Source organism: Ursus maritimus, unplaced genomic scaffold (assembly GCF_017311325.1).
Source record: "Ursus maritimus isolate PB19 unplaced genomic scaffold, ASM1731132v1 scaffold_7, whole genome shotgun sequence".
Classification (NCBI taxonomy): Eukaryota; Metazoa; Chordata; class Mammalia; order Carnivora; family Ursidae; genus Ursus; species Ursus maritimus.
Genome location: NW_024426885.1, coordinates 534,665 through 557,222, shown reverse-complemented (window position 1 = coordinate 557,222; position 22,558 = coordinate 534,665). Strand labels below are relative to the sequence as shown.

At 51.8% G+C, this 22,558-nt stretch overlaps 1 protein-coding gene across 1 annotated transcript in view; it reads left to right on the top strand.

The window, feature by feature from the left end:
• Positions 1–22,558, top strand: part of KNDC1 (kinase non-catalytic C-lobe domain containing 1) — a 64,570-nt gene that overhangs the window by 11,897 nt on the left and 30,115 nt on the right. Inside the window, exons 4-10 of the mRNA XM_040624617.1 lie at positions 8,091–8,237; positions 8,626–8,743; positions 9,852–10,498; positions 12,594–12,708; positions 13,587–13,658; positions 13,751–13,812; positions 20,921–21,079. Coding sequence (XP_040480551.1) covers positions 8,091–8,237; positions 8,626–8,743; positions 9,852–10,498; positions 12,594–12,708; positions 13,587–13,658; positions 13,751–13,812; positions 20,921–21,079 — 1,320 coding nt within the window. The remainder of the gene's footprint in view (positions 1–8,090; positions 8,238–8,625; positions 8,744–9,851; positions 10,499–12,593; positions 12,709–13,586; positions 13,659–13,750; positions 13,813–20,920; positions 21,080–22,558) is intronic.

The following is a 22,558-nucleotide window of genomic DNA, read 5'->3' as shown; positions in this document are numbered from 1 at the left end:
GGCTGCCAGGTCGCTAATGCTTCACGTCTCTGGAATCGCCCCACGATGAGGTCTTGTTTTCTGAGTTGCCTTAATTCCCAGTGGGTGATAGGTGATTTTCTCTGGTTTTCCACCCACGGAGCAAGCAAGTCCTTCTTACCAGACACATGAAGGGGCCTGCCGGTGCACACTGACTGACGCCTTGGGCCCAGTGTTTGCACGCGACCCCCGTCAGGCCTGTGATTCCAGGGTCTCTGTTCTGCTCTCGATTCGCCTCATTCCAGTGTCTGTTCCTGGGGCTATGAGGACCCCCCGAGTGCCGCATTCTGGAGACCCCAGGAATAGCTGCGCCCGTCATGTGGACTTATCACGTCTGCTCAGGTGCCCATTCCTGCCTGCACCCCGGGGCCATGGCCCCCTGCCCACAAGGACCACGGTGGCAAATGTGCCTTCTTGGTGCCGGTCCCAGCAGTGTCAGCTCCTGCTGCTGTTGATCAGGACACCTCCAGCCCCGACCTCTGGGTCTCTGGACTGTGGCAAGGGTGCAGCATGTTGGGTCGTGCTTGCTGGCCATGTCGACACCGAGCCCACACCCTTGCCCACTGTCCTTCCCACAGAGAGGACAAAGATAAGGAGCTGTTTTCCTGAGCCCTCTAGTCCTCACACAGAATTCCCCCTTGTGACCCTGCTCCACCACCCCACCCACTACGGGGATGACGTCTCAGGCTCCCCACATCCCAGATGCATGGAAGCTGGCCCTCCTGGGACCATCCCTTGCACATCCCAACCCTTGACCAGGAAACCCCAGAGATGGGCTAGTTTCCAAAAGCTTAAACTATGACCATGGCCAGCACTCAAGGCCTGCCCCAGGCAGGCCCCTGACTCTCAAATGACTCTTCTCTGAACCTTGTCACCTTGGGCACGTTCAGGTTCCAGTGGAGCCCAACCCAGGACGACCTCAACACCCACCCCCCTACATTACTGTCCGTTGTCACTTGTCCACAGACAAGTGTGTCAGGCCTCACAGTGAACAGAGCACCGGGCTCCTGCCTCATGGGGGTCATGGTCTTGACAGGGGACAGACTTGATGTGGGCAGTGGGCTGGGTCCTGACAGAGGAGAATGTGGTCTTTCAAGGAGATGACAGGGTCCTCATCCATCTCAAAAGTCCCTGGAGGCCATTCTGAAGAAAGTGACATTCAGGTTGGAGCCTGAAGGGTGAGTACGGGTCACCAGGTCAAGAGCAGGGAGGACGTACGGGTCACCAGGTCAAGAGCAGGGAGGGCCTCCCAAGGGTGAGTACGGGTCACCAGGTCAAGAGCAGGGAGGGCCTCCCAAGGGTGAGTACGGGTCACCAGGTCAAGAGCGGGGGGGACCTCCCAAGGGTGAGTACGGGTCACCAGGTCAAGAGCAGGGAGGGCCTCCCAAGGGTGAGTACGGGTCACCAGGTCAAGAGCAGGGAGGGCCTCCCAAGGGTGAGTACGGGTCACCAGGTCAAGAGCAGGGAGGGCCTCCCAAGGGTGAGTACGGGTCACCAGGTCAAGAGCAGGGAGGGCCTCCCAAGGGTGAGTACGGGTCACCAGGTCAAGAGCAGGGAGGGCCTCCCAAGGGTGAGTACGGGTCACCAGGTCAAGAGCAGGGAGGGCCTCCCAAGGGTGAGTACGGGTCACCAGGTCAAGAGCAGGGAGGGCCTCCCAAGGGTGAGTACGGGTCACCAGGTCAAGAGCAGGGAGGGCCTCCCAAGGGTGAGTACGGGTCACCAGGTCAAGAGCAGGGAGGGCCTCCCAAGGGTGAGTACGGGTCACCAGGTCAAGAGCAGGGAGGGCCTCCCAAGGGTGAGTACGGGTCACCAGGTCAAGAGCAGGGAGGGCCTCCCAAGGGTGAGTACGGGTCACCAGGTCAAGAGCAGGGAGGGCCTCCCAAGGGTGAGTACGGGTCACCAGGTCAAGAGCAGGGAGGGCCTCCCAAGGGTGAGTACGGGTCACCAGGTCAAGAGCAGGGAGGGCCTCCCAAGGGTGAGTACGGGTCACCAGGTCAAGAGCAGGGAGGGCCTCCCAAGGGTGAGTACGGGTCACCAGGTCAAGAGCAGGGAGGGCCTCCCAAGGGTGAGTACGGGTCACCAGGTCAAGAGCAGGGAGGGCCTCCCAAGGGTGAGTACGGGTCACCAGGTCAAGAGCAGGGAGGGCCTCCCAAGGGTGAGTACGGGTCACCAGGTCAAGAGCAGGGAGGGCCTCCCAAGGGTGAGTACGGGTCACCAGGTCAAGAGCAGGGAGGGCCTCCCAAGGGTGAGTACGGGTCACCAGGTCAAGAGCAGGGAGGGCCTCCCAAGGGTGAGTACGGGTCACCAGGTCAAGAGCAGGGGGGGCCTCCCAAGACAGACGGAAGGGAGTGTGCGAAAGCCTTAAGCGACAAAGGTGCCGATGTTGGCTAGCATATCATCCAACAGCCAATGAGAAGTGTGTTTGTCGAGTTACTGTCAAACAAAAGATCTGGAATGATAGACAGATAGATGTGTGATCGATGGGTGTGTGGGTGGGTGGGTGGACGGATGGATGAACGGATATGTGGGTGGGTAGATGAGTTGGTGGGCGAGTGGTTGGATGGATGGATAGATCGATGAATGTGTGGGTGGGTGGGTGGGTGGATGTGTGAGACGGCAGATGAATGGATGACTAGATGTCCTGGTGATGGGATAGACAGGTACCATTGTCCCTGGAGAGAAATAAAAGGTGGTAGAGGGCAGAAGGAGATACCCTGACCTTGCAGGTACGGAGCCAGGTTTTATTCTCAGGGCTGTGACCGGGGGGTGGGGGGCAGTGCTCACTGCAGACTCACAGCTCATAGCCCTGGCTGAGCCCTCCAGGTGGTGGCTCATAGGGTTTGCCTTTCCTCCCAACCCAAGCATCAACAACCAGCAGGGTCCCTAAAACAAGGCATCTGTCCTGAGTCCATGCAGCAGCTTGACTTAAGTTTGGCCCCTTCAGGAAGCCCTGGACATTGGCTGTGTGGGTATCGAGGCAGGGAACCTGGGGTGGATCGGCATGGTCAGTGTGTGAGAAGGGGGGGCAGGCTGCCCTCCACATGGGGCTCGAGGCTAGGGGTTCCACTGTTTTTCATGAGAGGTGGGATAGTGGCCCATGGGCCCAGCTTTGGGCATGGAGAGAGTGGATGGATCCAGAGGTCACCAGTGCAGCTCAACCATGTGGGGGGGGCCCAAGCAAGCAGCAGGAAGCCAACACTGAGTGGTGCGTGAGGTCGGGGGGCAGGATTGCCTTGTATGTGGATGACAAGTTTGTGGGCCTGAAATCTAAGAGACTTCAGTGGAAAATGATAGAGTAAGTGACTTCAGAGGCCAGCTGAAAACAAGATACATCCCAAAAAATAAGGATCTTCTCTTTGTGTTGGTAATTACTGGTTAGAGATGAAATGGAAACTGTCTCATTTATAATAGCAACAACTGTAGAAAGTCTGGAGTAAAGATAGCAGGAGGACTAGAAATGTAAAGTGAACCACTTTTCTAAAGATGAGAAAACAAGATGCGAGAAAATGAGGAGACAGACCTGTCCTGCCCCTGAGCCTCACCCCACCTCTTCGGAGAAGTAACTGATACATGACATGGTGTGAGTCTGTGCACAAACTAATGATCTGGTACGTCTGTAGTTTGCAGAATGATTCCCACTTCTCGCAGGGTTAGTTAACACCTCCATTGTGCAATCACCATTTCTTTTGGGTGTGAGAACACCTAGGATCTACTGAGATTTTATTTATTTATTTGACAGAGAGAGAGACAGCGAGAGAGGAAACACAAGCAGGGGGAGTGGGAGAGGGAGAAGCAGGCTCATAGCGGAGGATCCCGATGCGGGGCTCGATCCCAGGACCCCAGGATCACGCCCTGAGCCGAAGGCAGACGCTTAATGACTGCGCCACCCAGGCACCCCTTAGGATGTACTATCTTAACCACCTCGAAGTGTGTAATACGCGTCACTAACTGTGTCACTGAGCTGCACGTTAGAGGCCAGGACTCACTCGTCTTACAACCGCAGCTCTGGGTCCTTGCTCCAACGTCTCCCTGTCTCCTCCACCCCAGCCCTTGGCAACCTCCACCCCAGTGTTTCTGTGCTCAGGTTTTTTAGATCCCACGCAGAAGTAGTATCGTGCAGTGTTTGTCTTTCTCTGTCAGACTTGTTTCGTGCAGCATAATGCCCTCCAGGGCCCTCCTTTCTTGTGGCTGAATCGTACTCCATTGTATCTCTAGACCTCATTTCTTTACCGATTCATCCAGAGACAGACACTCGGGCTGCTTCCACGTCTTGGCTTTTGTAAATAATGCCGCCGTGGACATGGGAATGCACGCATCTCTTTGAGATCCTGATTTTATTTCCTTTGGATATGTACGCAGAAGTGCAATTGCTGGATAGTAGGGTAGCTCTCTTTTTAATTTTGAGAACCTTCATGCTGTTTTCCAGAGCGACTGCACCAGTTTGCATTCCCACCAACAGTGTAAGAGGGTTCCCCTTTCTCCACATCCTCACCATTATCTCATGCTCACATATTATTTCTTGTCTTTTTGGTAACAACCGTTCTGACAGATGTGAGGTGACGTCTGCTTGTGGTTTTGATTTGTGTTTCCCTCATGACGAGTGATGTTGAGCGTCTTTTCATGTGTCTGTTGGCCATCTGCATGTCTTCTTTGGAGAAATGTCTGTTCAGTTCCTCTGCCCATTTTGTAATCAGATTGTTTCTTTGCTCCTGAGTTGTAGGAGTTCCTTATATATTTTGGATATTAACTCCCTGTGAGACAGATGGTTTGCAGATATTTTCTCACATTCTATAGGTGGTCTTTTCATGGCATTGACTGTCTCCTCTGCTGTGCAGAAGCCTGTCATTTGAGGTCGTTCCCACGGATTTGTTTTTTCTTTTGTTGCTTGTGCTTTTGGTGTCACATCCGAAAAATCATTGCCAAGACCGATGTCTTAGAGCTTCTTCCTATGTTTTCTTCTAGGAGTGTTATGGTTTCGGATCTTATGTTAAGTCTTTCATCCAGTTTGAGTTCATTTTTGTAAGTGGTGCTTATAAGAAAGTCCATTTTCATTCTTTTGAAGGTGATTGTCCAGTTTTCCTAACTCTATTTATTAAAGAGACTATCCTTTCTTCATTGAGTATTATTGGCTCCGTTGGCAAATATTGGTTGATTGTATAGACATGAGTTTGTTTCTGGGCTCTCGATTCCGCTCCATTGGTCTACATGTCGGTTTTTATTCCAGTACCACGCTGTTTGCGTTACTATAGCTTTGCAGTAAAGTTTGAAATCAGGACGTGTGGCGCCTTCAGCTTTGTTCTTCTTTCTCGGGATTGCTTTGGCTATTTAGGGATCTTTTGTGGTTCCATATGAATTTTAGGGTTGTTCTCTCTATTTCTGTGAAAAATGCCACAGGAATTTTGATAGGGATTGCATTCGATCTAGAGATGACTTTGGGTGGTATGGACATTGTAATGACTAATTCTTCCAGTCATGAGCACAGGATATCTTCCCATGTATTTGTGTCTTCTTTAATTTCTTTCACCAGTCTTAAACTTTTCAGTGTAAAAACTTTCACTTTCTTGGTTTAATTTATTCCTAATTTTTTTTGTTTTTGATACTATTTTAATGGGATTGTTTCCTTTACTTATTTTTCCTCTATTTCGTTGTTAGTTACAGAAAGATAGCTGACTTCTTCATATCGCCCTTATGTCCTGCAGTGGATTTGTTGATTGGTTCTAACAGAGTTTTGGTGGAATCTCTAGGATTTTCTACATGTAAGACCATATTGTCTGCAAACGGAGACAATTTAACTTCTTCCCTTCTGATTTGGATGTATTTTATTTCTTGTTTTGCTTGCGTACTCTGGCTGGGACTTCCAGTGCTGTGTTGGATAGGAGAGAGGACAGTGGGCACACTTATCTCGTTCTGATTTAGAGGAAAAGCTCTCACCCTGTCACTATTGAGTGTGATGTTGGCTGGAGGCTTGTCACACGTGGCCTTTGTTGTGTTGCGATGTGTTTCTTCTATACCCAATCTCTTGAGAGTTTTTATCATGAAAGATGTTGAATTTTGTCAAACGCTTTTTCTGCATCTATTGAGATGATTATACGATTTTTTTCCTTCATTCTACTAATGTAGCCATCACGTTGACTGATTTGCAGATGTTGGATCACCCTTGCGTCCCAGGGATAAATCCCACTTGACCACGGTGTATGATCCTTTTGATGTGGTGTTAAATTCAGTTTGCTAATGTTTTGTTGAGAACTTTTACATCTGTGTTCATCAGGGATATTGCTCTGTAGTTTTCTTTTGGTTCCTTACCTGACTTTAGTATCAGGGTAATGCTGGCCTCACACAATGAGTTTGCAAGTGTTCCCTCCTCTTCAATTTTCTGGAAGGATTTAAGAAGGATTGATATTAATTCTTTAAATGTTTGGTAGAATTCGCCAGAGAAACCATCTGGTCCTGGACTTTTCTTTGTTGGAAGGTCTTTTATTACTGATTCAATCTCCTTACTATTCATGGTCTGTTCAGATTTTCTATTTCTTCATGATTCAGTCTTGATAGGTTGTATGTTTCTAGGAATTATCCATTTTTTTCTAGATTATCAATTTATTGGTGTGCAGTTGTCCTTATTGGTCTCTTAAGATCGGTGTATTTCTGTGGTGTTACTTGTTATGTCTCCTCTTTCACGTCTGATTCTACGAATTTGAGTCCTTTCTTTTTTTCCTGGCTAGTTCAGCAGTCGGGTCCACACCAGGACCGAGGTCTGTCTGCCTCTCACCTGACACATAGGTGGGCAAAACTCCCGCCAGGTCCCTTGGCATGAGGCCCCGGCCCCACGGCCCACACAGACGTGTTCTTGGCTGTCCTTGGGTGGAGGTTGACTTGCTCTTGAGGGACAGGCTCCGGGAACATCCTGTTGGCCATCTTGCTGACATCCTGAGCATTTTATTTTGTAAGAAGTTGGTCCCTCCCAAATTCTGCAATGTCAATGGAATTACAATAAAATTGCAACCATTTTTGGTTTGTTTTGTGAATGGGAATGGGAGAACTTCTATTTGTTTTTTAAAACCTGACCAATGTGGAAACAATCCAACTTTTTGAGGGGGAAAAAGGGACAGTCCTGTCTGCAGGATATGAAAATACACTCTGATGCTACTGTAATTAAAATAGCATGGTCTGGACAGGACAAACACGTGGGCCAGCATCAGAGGGGGAGAGGCCGGCTGGTGCCCGGGGTCCCAGGAGAGCCAGCAGGACGGGCAGCACCAGAGGGTGGAATGTTCTCTAAATGCTGCCAGGGTTTGCTCTCCACTAGCAGGGAAACAAACCCAGATCCCCACGGCATGCCAGCATGCTGACAAATTTCAAATGGATTAGAGCTGGATGTGTAAAAATTATAAAAATATTGGAGGAAACAGAAGAAAGCTGTTTTTATCATCTTGAGGTAAGGAAATTCCTCCTAAGAAGCAGCAAAAGAAAAAATGTCAATTTCACGAATTAAACATGAGAAGGTTTGAGTGTCAGAAGATGCATGAACTATGTCAAAAGCTCAGCAACAAATGGAAAGAACGTACGTGTGGCACACAGACCGGCAGTCAGAGCCCCAGTGTGCCAGGGGTGTGCCCCACACAGGAAACAGCGTGGTACAGTTGCAAAGCCCACGAGTGGGCATAAAGAGGCAAAGTTAGAACTGTGAATAGCGATGAGCAGATGCCCAGTCTCCTAACGAGAGAAATGCAGATTTAAAAGGAGAAGACTGCCCTTGGGAGACACGGCCGCCATCACAGGTGCTGATCCTAGTGTCTGCACACCCTGGGTTGGGGCTGGGGTGAGCCGGAAGCTGGGAGGCTGGGGGGCACTGGTCAATGTAGTGAGGCCAGCACGGACCCCACACTCACGAGCATGGGGCCCCCTGCCTTAGTGTCCGCTCAGTCACCGTGGTGGGGGGAAGCGCCGCCTTGGCCATCCTGGCACCGGCTGTCAAGAGCGGGTGTCCCCAAAAACACGTGTTCCTGGCCAGTGGAGCAGAGACCGTGTGGGGACAAGCCGTGCTCCAAGCACTGACAGGCTTTTTGGTGCCACAGGCTCACATCTACTCTCTGGGGGCCACGCTGAAGGCGGCCCTGGAGTACGTGACTGAGCCCGAGCCCGAGCCCAGGCTGAGCCAAGACCTGGAGGCGCTGCTGAGCCAGATGCAGGCAGAAGACCCCAGGGACCGGCCCGACCTCGAGGTACAAAGTCACCCCTAGGCGAAGACCTAAGACCTTCCCACGGCCCCAGTGCCCCAGGCGCACGCACACACACACACACACACACACACACGGGGCCCTCCTGCCCCCACACCTCTCCCCTCGGTCGCACGGGCTCTTCCTCACCTGGGATTTGGTGGCATTGCATTTTGCTTAAATAAGAACTTGACCTTTTATTAGACGTTGTTATTATGAGAAGGTTCGGCTTATAATTCTCATGGGCTGAACAGAATCGTTTGGTTTTCTGTAATCACAGGATATGTTCTTTTTTATGCCAGAAAATAGACATGGAGGCGGGTGGGCTCTCGGAGGGCAGGGCTTCCTCCGTGGTGAGCTTTCCCGTCTGAGCTGCTCACACGCGTGTCTGCAGCGCATCATAGCGTTGTGTGAAGAGAAGATGCTCTTCACGTCCTCCTGCCGCCTGTGCCGGAGCCTCTCGGCCATCGGGAGGAGGGTGCTCTCCATTGAGTCCTTTGGAGCATTTCAAGGTAAGCAGTGCACACATGCACACAGATAGTCACGCACCCACCCACACGTGCATGGGAATGTGCACAGACCTCGGCACAGATCAGACACACGCACGTTCACACTCACTTGCTCACAGTCACAGAAACGTACGTGAAAGTGCAGTCATACCCACGTACTTGTGCACGAGCACAGCACTCTCGCGCACATACAGACCCATTTTGTAGCCATGCTCACACACTGACACGCTGACCCTCACTCTCAGTCACCTTGCACACGCTTTGCAGACACGTGTGCCCCTGGGGGTGAAAACCGAGGGCATGTTGAGAAGTGAGCAGCCGTAGACCTCTCGTCTCTGTCCGGCGCTGTGAGCAGGTCGGTACGTGGACGCGGGGACATGGCACAGCTCATTTCCGTTTGCCGACACCACGCGGTGTCTGGCAGGCCTGTTACTTCTCCGCTGGAGAAGCAGTTACTGAAGCATCTGGGCTTTTCCCGGCTCACGTGGGACTCCGGCGTGGTCTCAGGTCACGTTTTGAACAAATGCCAGGGTCTGCCCTGTGCCTGCAGCGAGGGGCCTGGAGGGCCTCAGGGGCGGCCTGCATGGGGACCGCAGGCTTGAGGCTCGGCTCCCACGTGCCGCAGAGAGCAGTCACCACGGGAGGGGCTGCAGGCCACAAGGAAGGGGCATGTGTCTCTGAAGTGGTCTACACGGAGACCACAGACAGCTGTGTGGGAGATTGTGTGCCAGGACGGGGCAGGCGGGAGGGCGGCTGCAGCCAGACACAGAGTCTTCCTTCGGGGACATCATTCATGTAATTGTACTAGAAAGCAAAGGCTCTTTGGACAAGCTGCTCGGATGACCTTAGGAAGACCCCGAGGGGGCCATGCAGGCTGCGGAGGGGCCTAGGAGCCTCTGGAGCCTCGAGAGTTAGAATCAGCCGGGTTATGCTATAAAGGAGGCAGGCGAAGATTGTTCTGGGCCCGTACTGACGGGAGGAGTAGGGGACCCCAGAGTGCGGGAGAGGCACCCATATGCCCTCTGGCAACGGGTAGGGTCGCTGGGGATGCGCACCCTGGGCTCAGGTCCCTGGCTGCCGCCCCTGCAGCAATCACCTTGCTTTTGCCCAGATGTCAACGAGAGTGCCTGGAGGCCTGCTGCAGGAAGCGGGGGGCCCAGGAAGCAGCCCGGGGGGCGCGCCACGGACCTGGAGGGCCTGCCCCAGCGCCCTGCCCGTGAAGCCCATGGCAGCCCAGAGCAGCCTGCTGCCCTGCCCTCCAAGCCCCTACTGTCAGCCCCCGTGAGAAACGGAGAGCGGCTGACCAGCCTCATCCTGGACGCTCAGCACCCCCTGGGTGACCTGGAGAGGAGCCGCCTGAGAAAGGTGCAGACGTTCCCCAGGCTCCTGCCCGACGGCCCTGAGGCCGTCTGCCTGACACTGACCCCCACCAAAAACCAGCTGCCCACATCCGAAGTCTTCCCTCCAGACCCTAGGAAGGCCTTTCTAGATGGGAAAAATGGCCTTTCCAGCTACAAGTCACAGCCCAAGTCCAGACTGGGGCTGGAGCGGGAGTCCGAGCTCCAGCAGGGAGGACCTGGAGACGCCAGCCAAAGTGGGGACAAGGTATCTGGGGCGCTGGGCCAGAGCCCTGTGGAGGAAAGTGCCCCACCCTGTTCCGAGGAGCCCGGAGATGCAGGCCGAGAGCCCAGGATTTCCAGGGCTGATGAGAGGACTCCGGACAGAGCTGGGGAGTCGGCTCGCACGGCAGCGGAGCAGGTGGGTGATAGTGGTTCCCATCCTGCGTGGCCAGGAGGGGCCCTGCACGTGCATGCACGCTCCTGTCTGTGGTCTCACTCAGTGCTGATTTACCTCGAGGAAGGGAGTCTCAGCCTTCACTCCTGCTCAGTATTTTACAAGTTTTAAGCAAACTGCCTGTTTTTGAAGGAAGCTGTGAATACAGCTGCTGTTGCCCCAGGCTGGAGCCTCTCCTGCAGCCTCCCTGGAGCTGGGGCGTCCCAGAGAGCACCCCCACGCCCCAGGCCTCCCCAGCCTCACCCAGCATGTAGCACCCACGCGTTCATTGAAGGAGGCCCACCCTGGCTTTGGGGTTAATGTTCCTGCCAAACCATGCGTGCAGGGGGCAGCCTTTCCAGGAGGAGGCCCAGCAGCCCCAGGCCAACACGGTTGCCTCTGCGGCTCTCTTCCCCAGCCTGGGCGCTGAGGGGCTGCAGCGTCGTCTTCTGTGGATTGTGTTAAAAGTCAGGAGCTGGGCGCCTGGGTTGGTTGAGCTCCCAACTCTTGATCTGAGCTCAGGTCTTGGTCTCAGGGTCGAGTTCAGTCTCCGCATTGGGCTTCACGCCGGACGTGGGACCTACTCCCCCCTGAGCCCGATACAGGGCTCATCTCATGACCCCGAGATCATGACCTGAGCCAAAATCAGGAGTCGGATGCTTGACCGACTGTGCCACCCGGAGCCACAAAACTCTAGTTACTTTAGAACAAACGTCTGTCCTGAAGATCCCAGCGCATACACGTGTGTCCACACCTCAACTCACATGGTCTCCACTGGCCTCCTGGATCCACACTGGCTTGTGTGCAGAGAGCTCCCAGTCACTGAGGCAGGAAAACCTCACACACCCCAGCCCTGGACTGGGCTCACCTTCCCATGACCAACAGCCTCATGACAGCCCACTTTCCAGATGGGTAAACTGAGGCATGAAGTGGCCGTGAGCTCTGTTGGTGGGTGGGCAGCCACTGAGGGGCAGAGCTGACCGGGAGCGCAGCTACTTAACCACTAGGCTCCCCTACCACAGAGGCCTCATGGGACCAGGGCCCACCCAGACATTGCCCCCATCCCACGCACAGCCTGTTGTGCGTCAGGGCCCCCAGATCTGCTGCAGAGCACGTCCTGGTTTCAGAGCAAGCTGCTCCATCCCCCACATGTAGCGGGAAGCTTGGGGAGGACCGGAACACGGGCCACCAGCCAGGCTTGCAAAAATGTGGCAACAAGCTAGAAAGACCAAGGCAGCTGCACCCCAGGCATGGAGGGGGGTCAAGGGTGGAGACACTGCCTCGGGAAGCTTCCCTAAAGCGTGCGCTTGTCTGTCCCAAGTGTGGTGGCTGTGGTCCTAGCTCTTGCCGTGGCCTCAAAGTGGAGAACTACCTTCCAGCTGAGTACAATCTTCTGACTCCGGGAAATTTCTGGGGGGAGGGGTAGAGTAAAATACACATCAGGTAAGATGTGCCACGTCCCTCATCCGGCATCCAGCTCCGCAGCATCCAGCACATTCACCGTGCTGTGCAGCCAGCCCCACCCTCCGGGGTGACGGCACCCAGTCCTGGTCCTTCCGTGTCTGGCTTTCACTCGGCATCAGGCGCTCGGGGCTCCTCCACGCGGGAGCAGGTGCCAGCCTGTCCCTCCTCTCAAGGTGGAGAGACACGCGTCCCTTCATCCCTTCGTCCCTGCTGGACACCCGGGCGCATTCCAGCTGTTGGCTCCTGGGAATCAGGCTGCTGTGAACACGGGGGTGCAAACATCCGTTCGGGGCCCTGCTTTCAGTCCTCGGGCGTGCGTGCCCAGAGCTGGGATTTCCTGGTCATATGGTGATTCTCTGTTGAATTCCTGAGGCGCCTCCACACTGTTGTCCCCACATTCCCGCCAGGTGCGCTGTGTTCTGATTCCTTCACAGCCTCCCAGCCCCAGTCGTATCCATGTGGGGACTTTGCCAGCCCACGTCGTCAGGAGCGTGCCGTGTGGGAGACATCCCACCCTTATTTGAAGTGGTTCCCGCCCTGTCACCTTCCCAATGGGCCCAGCCCGAGCTGACCCCAAGGACCATTCTCACTGAGATGTGACTTCTCCCTCCCCCAGGGCGTCTCCCTGCAAGAGCTCCTGTGCCAGCTGGGCCGGCCCTTCAAGGAGTATGAGCTCTGGGCTCTGTCCCACGCGTGTCTCACTGCTCTGCGCACTCACAGCGAACACCCAGGTGATACTTTGCCCTGCGGTTCCATGTTCAGCCTGCCCCCCAGTGTGTTCCAGGGCCAGGACCAAGAGCAGCACGTGGCCTCCATCAGGCACATGTGGGCCATGGGGACAGCCTGGGGCCAGGTGGCTGTGTCCCCACTGTGAGCCCATGGTGCCCTGGAGGTGTCTGGTCTGGTCTCAGGACCAAAGGGGTCCCGAGGCATCAGCGGGGCAGATGCTTGGAATGTGGCCTTGAGGGAGACGACCCTGCCGTAGAGTGAAGTGGGAGCTGTGTGGTCGGCCCACATCCCCTCAAAGGGGTGACATTGTCACCAAGGAGGCAAAAGTGGCCAGGGGAGGTGGGAATTTTAGACACTAGAGAGAGTTTTAGAGAGTTTGCAGCTCTCCAAAGCTCAACCTCCTGGACAGAGTGACAGGCCCACAACCCTTAATGTGAGCACATCCTGGGGAGGGACAATGAGGAGAAATGCTGCCATCTGGCTGCCCCCCAGTCCTGTGACCCACAGGCCTTTGGGGTGCAGCCTCCTCCGGGACCGCTCAGAGGGGCAGTGCTCGGTGCTGGGCTGTGACCCTCCGTGCCCCTTCCCCTTCCTTCATCTCCTTTCCATTTCCAGCTTGATGTGTGAGGAGCGGCCATGAGGCAGCTCTGGCGGGCAGGAGGGGTGTCGCAGAGGGCCCCCCCCATGCTCCGTCCACCTGGCCGTGTGCCAGGGCCTCTGAGAAGGAGAAGCAGCCGACTAGCCCCTGGCCCCTGGCCTGTGCTCCCTCGGGGTGGGTGGGGAGGGGCTGCCCCACCCTGAGCACGCCTCTGCAGGTTTTCAGGGAGAACATGGTCCCTACAGTGAGTCCAGCTGCCCTGACCCTCACCTTCTCTTGCAGCCTACCTATGCCTGGACTCCGTGCTGGTGGCCGAGGACGGGGCCGTGCTCTTCAGCCCACCTCCTGCCAATGGTGCGTACACGGGATCACCCTCAGGAGTTGTGCTCCACCACCGACACCCAAGCCTGAAAAGAGAACTCAGAACTTGGGCTTTTCTCCCTTAGGCGCTTATGACACATTCTTTCTGGCTCCTGAGGTCGCAGAGCAAGAACTGGTGACTGAGAAGGTAACCGGGCCCTGTTGTCCCTTCCTGTAGCTTCCTGCCGCACATCCCCAGTGGTGCCCCCTTCTGCTCAGAGAGCCTGGGGGTGGGGGAAGAGGCACGGGCCCAGCACCGGGGCACAGGGGGAGGCAGGGTGCCCTCCCCCAGTACAGCGGTCACATCCAGAGCCCTGGCTCTCCTGGCCTCAGCAACATCCACCTAGCAGGTGCCGGCAGGGGCATGGCTCTAGTGGTATCATCCTGAGATGGGTGGGACTTCTGCATGGACAACTCTGAGCAGTATGTGCTGGCTTGAGAGAGCCCAGGGCTGAACTTTCAGGAATATTTACAAGGCACTTGTTAAACAGAACCATTATTAAAAATTAAACTGTACAAACTTATGGGGCACCTAGCTGTCTCAGTCAGTAGAGCATGCAATTCTTGATCTCAGGGTCATGAGTTCAAGCCCCACATTGGGCATAGAGCTTACTTCAAAAAATAATAATAAAATAAAACAAAAAATCAAATTGTACAAACTTAAAATTAGGTAAATTTTATTCCAAACCAAGGTGGAACTCCACTTCCCTACTTGCCCAATGTACATCTAGAAACCCCACCCACATCCCTAAAACAAGAATGAGAAGTCTGAAAGGTAAAGAGCAGAAGGCAGCCCGGCCAGGGCCTCAGGCCTGAGGAAGGCACAGTAGTGAGGACCCTGCTTCCTCTCTCTGCCTCATACACAGGGACACAGAAGCCACACTCTTAAGCCAGAGGACATGGCAAGGGAAGGGGTGGGCCCACCTAAGCCAGCAAAGACCCCAACCATGGTGCCAGAGAAGACTGAGTACCCCCACCAGCCTGTAATGAGCATCCTGCCCATAAGGCCGTGGGGAACACTTGGGGGAGCCTGGAGCCCCACTGTGCCCCTCCCCCGGCAGGAGCAAATGCCCCTCCCAGCCAGGTGTTGTTGGAGGAGGCCTCGTGGAGAGCTGGGACTCTCACCAACACCCAGCAACAACAAGGCCACCCCAACCTCATGCTGGGAATGCAGGCAGGTGAAGAGCAGAAAGGATGAACTCCTACCCCACACAGCCAGCAGCATCACACTGGAGGCCCAATGGGGCTCTGGTCCCCCACCCCCATCCAGCAGTGAGGAGGAGCCCTCTCCTCAGGTGTCAGTTGGAGCCAAATACAGAACCTGAACTCTGCCCCCGCCCCGACAATAATGAGAGGGTACCCCTCTTCCTGACCATGCTATCAGAAAAAGCCAGGTAAAAAAGGTTAAATAAGATCAAGGGTCTTACAGCATGTAAACGTCTAGGTTTTAACCAAAAACCACTTGCCATACCAAGATCTAGGAAGATTTCAAACCAAATGAAAAAAAGACAACAGATGCCAATGTTGACACTGTGGGACACAGCCAAAGCAGGGCTAAGAGGGAAATTCGTAGCACTAAATGTCATGTGAGAAAAGAGGTAAAAGTTCAACTCAGTAATCTAAGCTACCACCTCAAGAGCCTACAAAAAGAGAGCAACATAGACCCAAAGCAGAAGAAAGGAAGTAATGAAGATGAGAGCAGAAATCAATGAAAATGGAATAACAGTAGAGAAAAACTGTAAAGAGCTGGTTCTTGGAAAAGAACAATAAAATTTTAAAACTTCCAGCAAAACTGACAAAGAAGAAAGAGAGAAAGAGAAAACGGTAGGAAGGAAGGAAGGAAGGAAGGAAGGAAGGAAGGAAGGAAGGAAGGAAGGAAAGAAAGAAGAAAGAAAGAGAAAGAAAGAAAGAAAAGAAAGAAAGAAAGAAAGAAAGAAAGAAAGGAGAGAAAAGATACAAATTACCAATATCAGGGATGACACAGGGATATCCCTACAAACTGTTTGGATAACAAAAGAATAGTGGAATGCCACAGACAACTCTACACACATAAGTCTGACAACTTAGATGAAATGGACCAGTTCTTCAGAAAACATAAACTACCACAACTCACCTAATATGAAATAGATCTTTGAATAGCCCTTGATTATTAAGGAAATTGAATTTGTAATTTTAAAACTCTAAAAAAATGAATCTCTTGGTCCAGACTTTCACTGGAGAGTTCTACTCAATGTTTAAAGAAAAATTAATACCACTTCTACACAATCTTTTACAGAAGATAGAAGAGGAGAGAACACTTCCCAGTCTATTTTATTAAGCCAATATATATATACTGTCAATGTAGATAGAGAGAGAGAGAGAGAGAGAGAGATAGATAGATGATAGATGGATGGATGGATGGATGGATGGATGGATGGATGGATGGATAGATAGATGGATGGATGGATAGATGGATAGATAGATGGATAGATAGATGGATAGATAGATAGATGATAGATGGATAGATAGATAGATAGATAGATAGATAGATGATAGAGGCATATATATACCAACATCCCTCATGAATATAAATGCAAAAATCCTTAACAAAATATGCAAATAGAATCCAACAATATCTAAAAACTATGCACCATGACATAGTGGAAGTTATTCTAAGGATACAAGGCTGGTTTAGTATTTGAAAATCAATTAGTCCAACATATTAACCAGCTAAAAAAGAAAAATCCCATAATCACATTAATTGATGCAGAAAAACCATTTGGCAAAATTCAACACCCATTCATAATAAAAAAATTTTTCAGAAAAATACAAATAAAAGAAACTTCCTCGGCTTAATGAAGAGCATCTACAAAAAAACAAACACACACACACCCTATAGCTAACATCGAACTTAATGGGGAAAGACTAAATGCTTTCCCCCAAGATTGGGAACAACACAAGGATGTGCACTATCACTACATCTATTCAACATAGTGCTGGAAGTTCTAGCCACTACAATAATGCAAAAAAAAAAAAAAAAGGCAAGTAAAAAGCATAAAGAGCAGGAAGAAGAAATAATATTATTTGCTGAAGACATAACTGTCTATATGGAAAATTCCAAGGAAGCCCATGGGATTAATAAATGAGTTCTGAAAGGTCACAGGATATAAGATAAACATTCGAAAATCAACTGTATTTCTGTATATTGGCAATGAACATGCAGACACCAAAATTTAAAATACAGTGCAAAAAAAAAAAAATACAGTGCATTTGCTCTCAGCATTAGCACCATTTTGGAAACCTCCAGGCCACAAACCAAGTGGAGGAAGAAGCGAATGCGCTGGCTGAAGTGAAGAAGAAGAAAGATGAGGCAGAGGTCCAAGTAAAGGGCTCGCTTGTGCACCCATGAAGCCACAGGAGCAGCAACAAGGAAAGCCAGAGGCCAGGGACAGTGATACAAATCGTTGGACAACACACCTACTTTCTAGAATTTGTTTCAGTGGATCTAAAACACCCATCGCCATCTGATCACAACGACCACTTTTGAGAGACCCACTTCGTTCATACCAAAACAGTCCCTTTTGGTCCTTTGCCCTAGACCTGTGAGTTTTAGGACTAATGCTGTTCTCAGCTGTGTCTGAATGTAACATGTACAATAAATCTTTTCTTCTGTTGTCTTAGCTGAAGAAAAAATTTAAAAATAAATATAAATATAGATTTAATTAAAATATAAAATGTAAACTTAATGTAAATGTACAATGACTCAAAAACAATGAAATACTTTACATGCAAATCTAACCAAGCTGCACAGGACTTACGTGCTAAGAACAACAGAATGCTGATGAAAGAAATCAAACAAAGTCTCTGGGATAAATGGCCAAAGAGTTCTTAGACTTGACACCAAAAGCAGTGTCCATAAATTTCTCCACAAAATGAACTTCATCAAAGTTAAAAACTGACCAAGTGGGATTTATTCCACGTATGCAAGGCTGACTCAACAATGGGAAAGCAATTAACCTAGTACATCACATCGGTAGGCTAAAGAAGACAAGTCGTGTTGATGTCAACAGATGCTAAGTGATTGACAAAATCCGCCACACATTCAGGATACAAGTTCTCAGCAACCTAGGAATGCAGGGGCACTTCCTCAACTTGATAAAGAATATCTACTAAAACCTACAGTTCACATAATTAATGGCAAGAAACTAGATGCTTTCCCTCTAAGATTGGGAAAAACTCAAGAATGTCGCTCTCGCCACTCCTATTCAGCATTGTACTGGAAGTCCTAGCTAACGGAATAAGACAAGAAAAGAAAATGTGTACAGATTGAGAAGGAAGAAATAAAACTGTCTCCATTCACAAGTGACATGATTGTCCACGTAGAAAATCCCAAAGAATCAACAAAAATCTTCTGGAACTAATAAACAATTATAGCAAGATTCCAGGATAGCAGGTTAATGGGCAAAAAGTCAGTTGCTTTACTGTTTACCAGCAGTGCACAATTGACATTTGGAGTTAAAAATACAATGCAATTTACATTCACACCAAAAAATTACTTACATATAAATCTAACAAAATACGTATAAGATCTATAAGGGAAACTACTAAACTCTGATGAAAAAAATCTAAATAAATTGAGAGATATTCCATGTTCATGACTAGGAGGATTCAATACTGTTAAGATATCAGTTCTTCCCAATTTGATGTATAGATTAAATGCAATCCAATCAGAATCGCAGCAGTTACTCATGGATATCAGCAATTTGATTTTAACATATGTGTGGAAAGACAAAAGACCCGGAATAGCCAACACAATATTGAAGGAGAAGAACAAAGTCGGAAGACTGACACCGCCCAATTTTAAAACTAACTGTAAAGCAATAGTAACTGAGGCTGTGTTGTTGGCAAAAGACAAATACATGGAACAGAACAGAGAACTCAGAAGTAGACGCAGAAATATGGTCAACTGGTCTGAACAGAACAGCAAAGGCAAGTCAGTGCAGAAAGGACAGTTTTCAATAAACAGTGCTGGAACAACTGGACGTCCACGCAAAACAAAAACAAAACGAATCTTACCAAAGACCTTGCACTTTTCATAAACATTAACTCAAAATGGATCATAGACCTCAACGTGAAATGCCAACCACAAAGCCCCTAGGAGGACTCTGGCAGTAACTTCTGGGCACAGCACAGAAGCACAGTCCATGAAAGAGGAAGTCGATGTTAGACTTCATGACCACCTCAAACTTCGCTCTGCAAGATACTTTAAGAGAGCGAGAAGACTGGCCACGGGCTGGCAGAAAATATTTGCAAAACACACATCTGATAAAGCAGCTATATCCCAAATATACAAAGAGCTCTTAAAAGTCAACAGTAAACAACCAAATTAATTTAAAAACCAACCCAGTTAAAAAGGGGGCAAAAGATCGGCACAGACCCTCGCCAACGCTGTTGCAAGGTAAACGAGCATATGAAAGCTGTCTGACGTCACGTGGCACTTGGGATGAGAATGGATGAGAATGGCTAAAGCCCAACACTGCCCACACCAGATGCCAGCAAGGATGTGGAACAAAAGGAGCCCCTGGTCACTGCTGGCGGGCACGCGAAAGGGTGCGGCCCGTTTGGCAATTTCGTCAGAAATTCAACATGTAACTGCCCTAAAGCCCAGAAACCGCATTCCCAGGTGTTCATCCTGGAAAAACCGCATTCCCAGGTGGTCGTCCCAGGGAAATGAGACTTGACATCTGCACAAAATCCTGCACATGAATGGTCACAGTAGCTGCATTCAGACAGCCCCAAATGGGACACAACCCCGATATGTGAGTGGTTAAACACGGGGGGGTCCGTCCACACCATGGAATGCTACTGAGCAGTAAAAGGAATGGAGTGTGGATAAGGCCCAGCCTGGATGCATCTCCGTATAATTGTGCTGACAGCAAAATGCCAATCCCAACAAGTCACATACTGTACAATTCCATTTACATGAAATGGCACAGCCGTAGAAACGGACAACAGATTCCTAGTTGCCAGGGATTAGGAACGTGGCTTGGGGCAAATGGACACATCCTGATGACGGAAACGCTCTGGGTCGTGATGGTGTCAGTCCGGCGTCCGGGATGGGTTGCTGCCCTACAGTTTTGCAGGGTGTTGTTACTGTGAGGACTGGGTACACAGCACACGAGATCGCTTTGTAGTATTTCTTACAACTGTATGTGAATCTGTATCGCAAAATAAAGGGTTAAATTTTTTTAGAAGTCTATATCTACAGCTAATAATTTCCTCGTTATGTGAGTGTCCTGCACGGTGATCTATGCTCCTGGCTGGTGGGAGTGCTCCAGGAGGGGCACCACCGGGCACTCTCCCCTCCCCCATGTGCCCACACCATCTTGGCAGCTTGGCGTTGGCCGTGTGAGAGTGTTCACACCGTGGAGATGTGCACACGCGGAAACCAGGGCTTGGCTTGCAGTTTTCAGTTGTGTCGACCTCACGAAGTGACGGAGGAAGTGTTCACGGTGTGACTGAACGCAGAAGTGTGCCGTGTCTGTGGAGCCGACCCGTGACCTTCAGCAGCCGTGTCTGTAGAGCGACCGCGACCTTCAGCAGCTGTGGCGGTGGCGGAGAGCCGACCCGCTTACCGCAGCGAAGCTCCGACCAGAGCCTTCCACATTCTGCTTCCATCTCGCCTGTCGAGTTAAATGAAAACATCAACCAGCAGACTTGTCCGTTGCAGGTGGATTTCGGGTACAAGAGCTGGGTAAAGTCCGCGAGCACATCCGGGGACGATCCCTTGGCTCTCTGGAACTTACAAACAGGAGTACTCACCTTGCCTTATTTCTACACTGTGTGCCGCTCGCCCTTTGCACCGAGGACATCTAGAAGAAACGGATGTGTATGTCGAGGCGGGTACTGCTGTTCTGAAGCCTGTGGTCCACCATTTAGCAGCACACCACTGGTTCCAGGGGCCCCTGGCCTCAGAGCCCCGAGTTGTGGCCTCCACCTGCCTGAGGACCTTAAAAGTGGGAGGGTCCCCGCTGAGGCCTCAAGTCGTGGCCGTTCACACTTGAGTGTGAAGACCTGTGGATATTCGTAAACATGCAGGTCCCCAGGCCAGGCCCCTGGGGGATCTGACCCGGGGTCTGGCTGGGGCCGCCAAGCTCCAAGGAGGTGCGCAGCGGGGCTCCCGACAGGAGCGGCTCTCCTGCTAGTGCCCGGGGTGCCCTTGGGGGAGCCCTGGTAGGGAGGTGCTGCTGAGCAGGGCTGCACTTTTCTCCACCCAGGCCTCCGTGTACTGTGTGGCTGCAGTCCTGTGGACAGCAGCCAAGTTCAGCGTCCCCCGAGACCACAAGCTGGCCCTGCCACGCAGGCTCAAGACCCTCCTCTTGGACATGGCCAGACGCAGTGCCCAGGAGCGGCCGTGCACAGCTGAGGCCATCAAGGTAACCACACTGCAGTAGGGACCCCAGCTCACAGTCCGGGGCCTGGGCAGTGGCCGACAGAACACCCAAGTTCCTGTTTCCAGGAAAAGTGGGCGTTGGATACGGAGGGCCATGGGTTTCGTCGTGGACAGGTGGTGGACAGTGTCTGCCACTCACTACCCCGGCATGCCCCTCCCAGAGCACCCTGTTGTCTCTAGTGCACTCGCCCAGCCAGAGTGGGCAGGGGATGTCCCGGGGCCAGCCTAACCCGTGCCCGTTTGCCCTGCAAGCAGGGAGCAGAGTTCTCCCCCAACAACCCAAGTTCCCTCACCTCCTCTGAGGGTCCTCTCGGCCTCCCCTTCCCTGACCCTCCCAAGAGTGTCCCCATCTGCCGGCAGGAGCTGGACGAGTGCAGGGGGCGTCCCACGAGTTTTTCAGTGATCAAGAGGCCACGGGAAGGCCACCTCCTGGAGAGAGAAGCCCTGTGCGGCCTTCTCTGCCCCTGACTGCCTCCGGCAGGTTGCTTAACGATTCTGGGCCTCTGGGCCTGCTCAGCCAAGTAAGGATGGGCGCTCGTGTCAGAGATAAGCAGCAGACCAGCTACAATGCTGAAGCAGTTTACTCTGTAGCTACAGACGGGTGGACAGATGGACAGACGGCAGGGCAGGAGCTTCGCTCCACTCCAGAACATTGCACAGACGGGGCTGTGTGTTTTCAGGGAGAATGAAGGGTTCAGGAGGGAAGTGGCTGTGTCTGCCACCCCACAGACGCTGGGAGCCTGGGGCCCCATCCTTCCTGAAGATCGAGGTTCAGGGGATCAGGTACAGTCCTGGGTTGTAAGAGACACAGACACCTCAAGGGCAGAGGAAGGTTCACAGTCATGACCTTTGGTAGTAGATGCTGTAAGGTGGGGAGGTCGCACTCTGCCCGGTGTTGGCAAACTGACCTTTTCCAGACAGGAACCTCAAGGGGTCTGGGCTGTCCCTGGACTTCCAGCACCCCAAGCCGTACTGGGCAGGGCAGCCTCTGTGCAGAGCTTGGATGGGGTCGTGCTCTGCCGAGAGCTTTTTGGGGTTCTCGCCAGCAGTTAGGAAATGATATGGGTGTCCGTGTGGTGGGGGGGGGGGGGGCTTAAGGAAAGAATCTTTATCTTCACAGTCAGTATCATCCATAACCCCAAATGAAAAATAGAAATTCTCGTCAGTGACATTCTGTCCCCAAATACCAGAATGTCTGAGCTTGCAGAGGGTCTGTTCGCAGGGGCCAGCGGCGTTTTCGAGGGTCCACCCCTCACCCCAGAGCCATCAAGTGCACAGCGGGCGTGGAGGAGTGGCAGACCACGGGCGTCAAACCCACTTAAGCCCCAGCACATGGCTCTGGGGACCACACCCACATTCAGCCTGCAGCGGACACTACCTTGTTGTCAAGGTCACAAAGGACTCAGGCTTGCCTGTGTCAAATTGCAGTTAATCGTAATTGTCTACAGAATTTTTCTCTTGC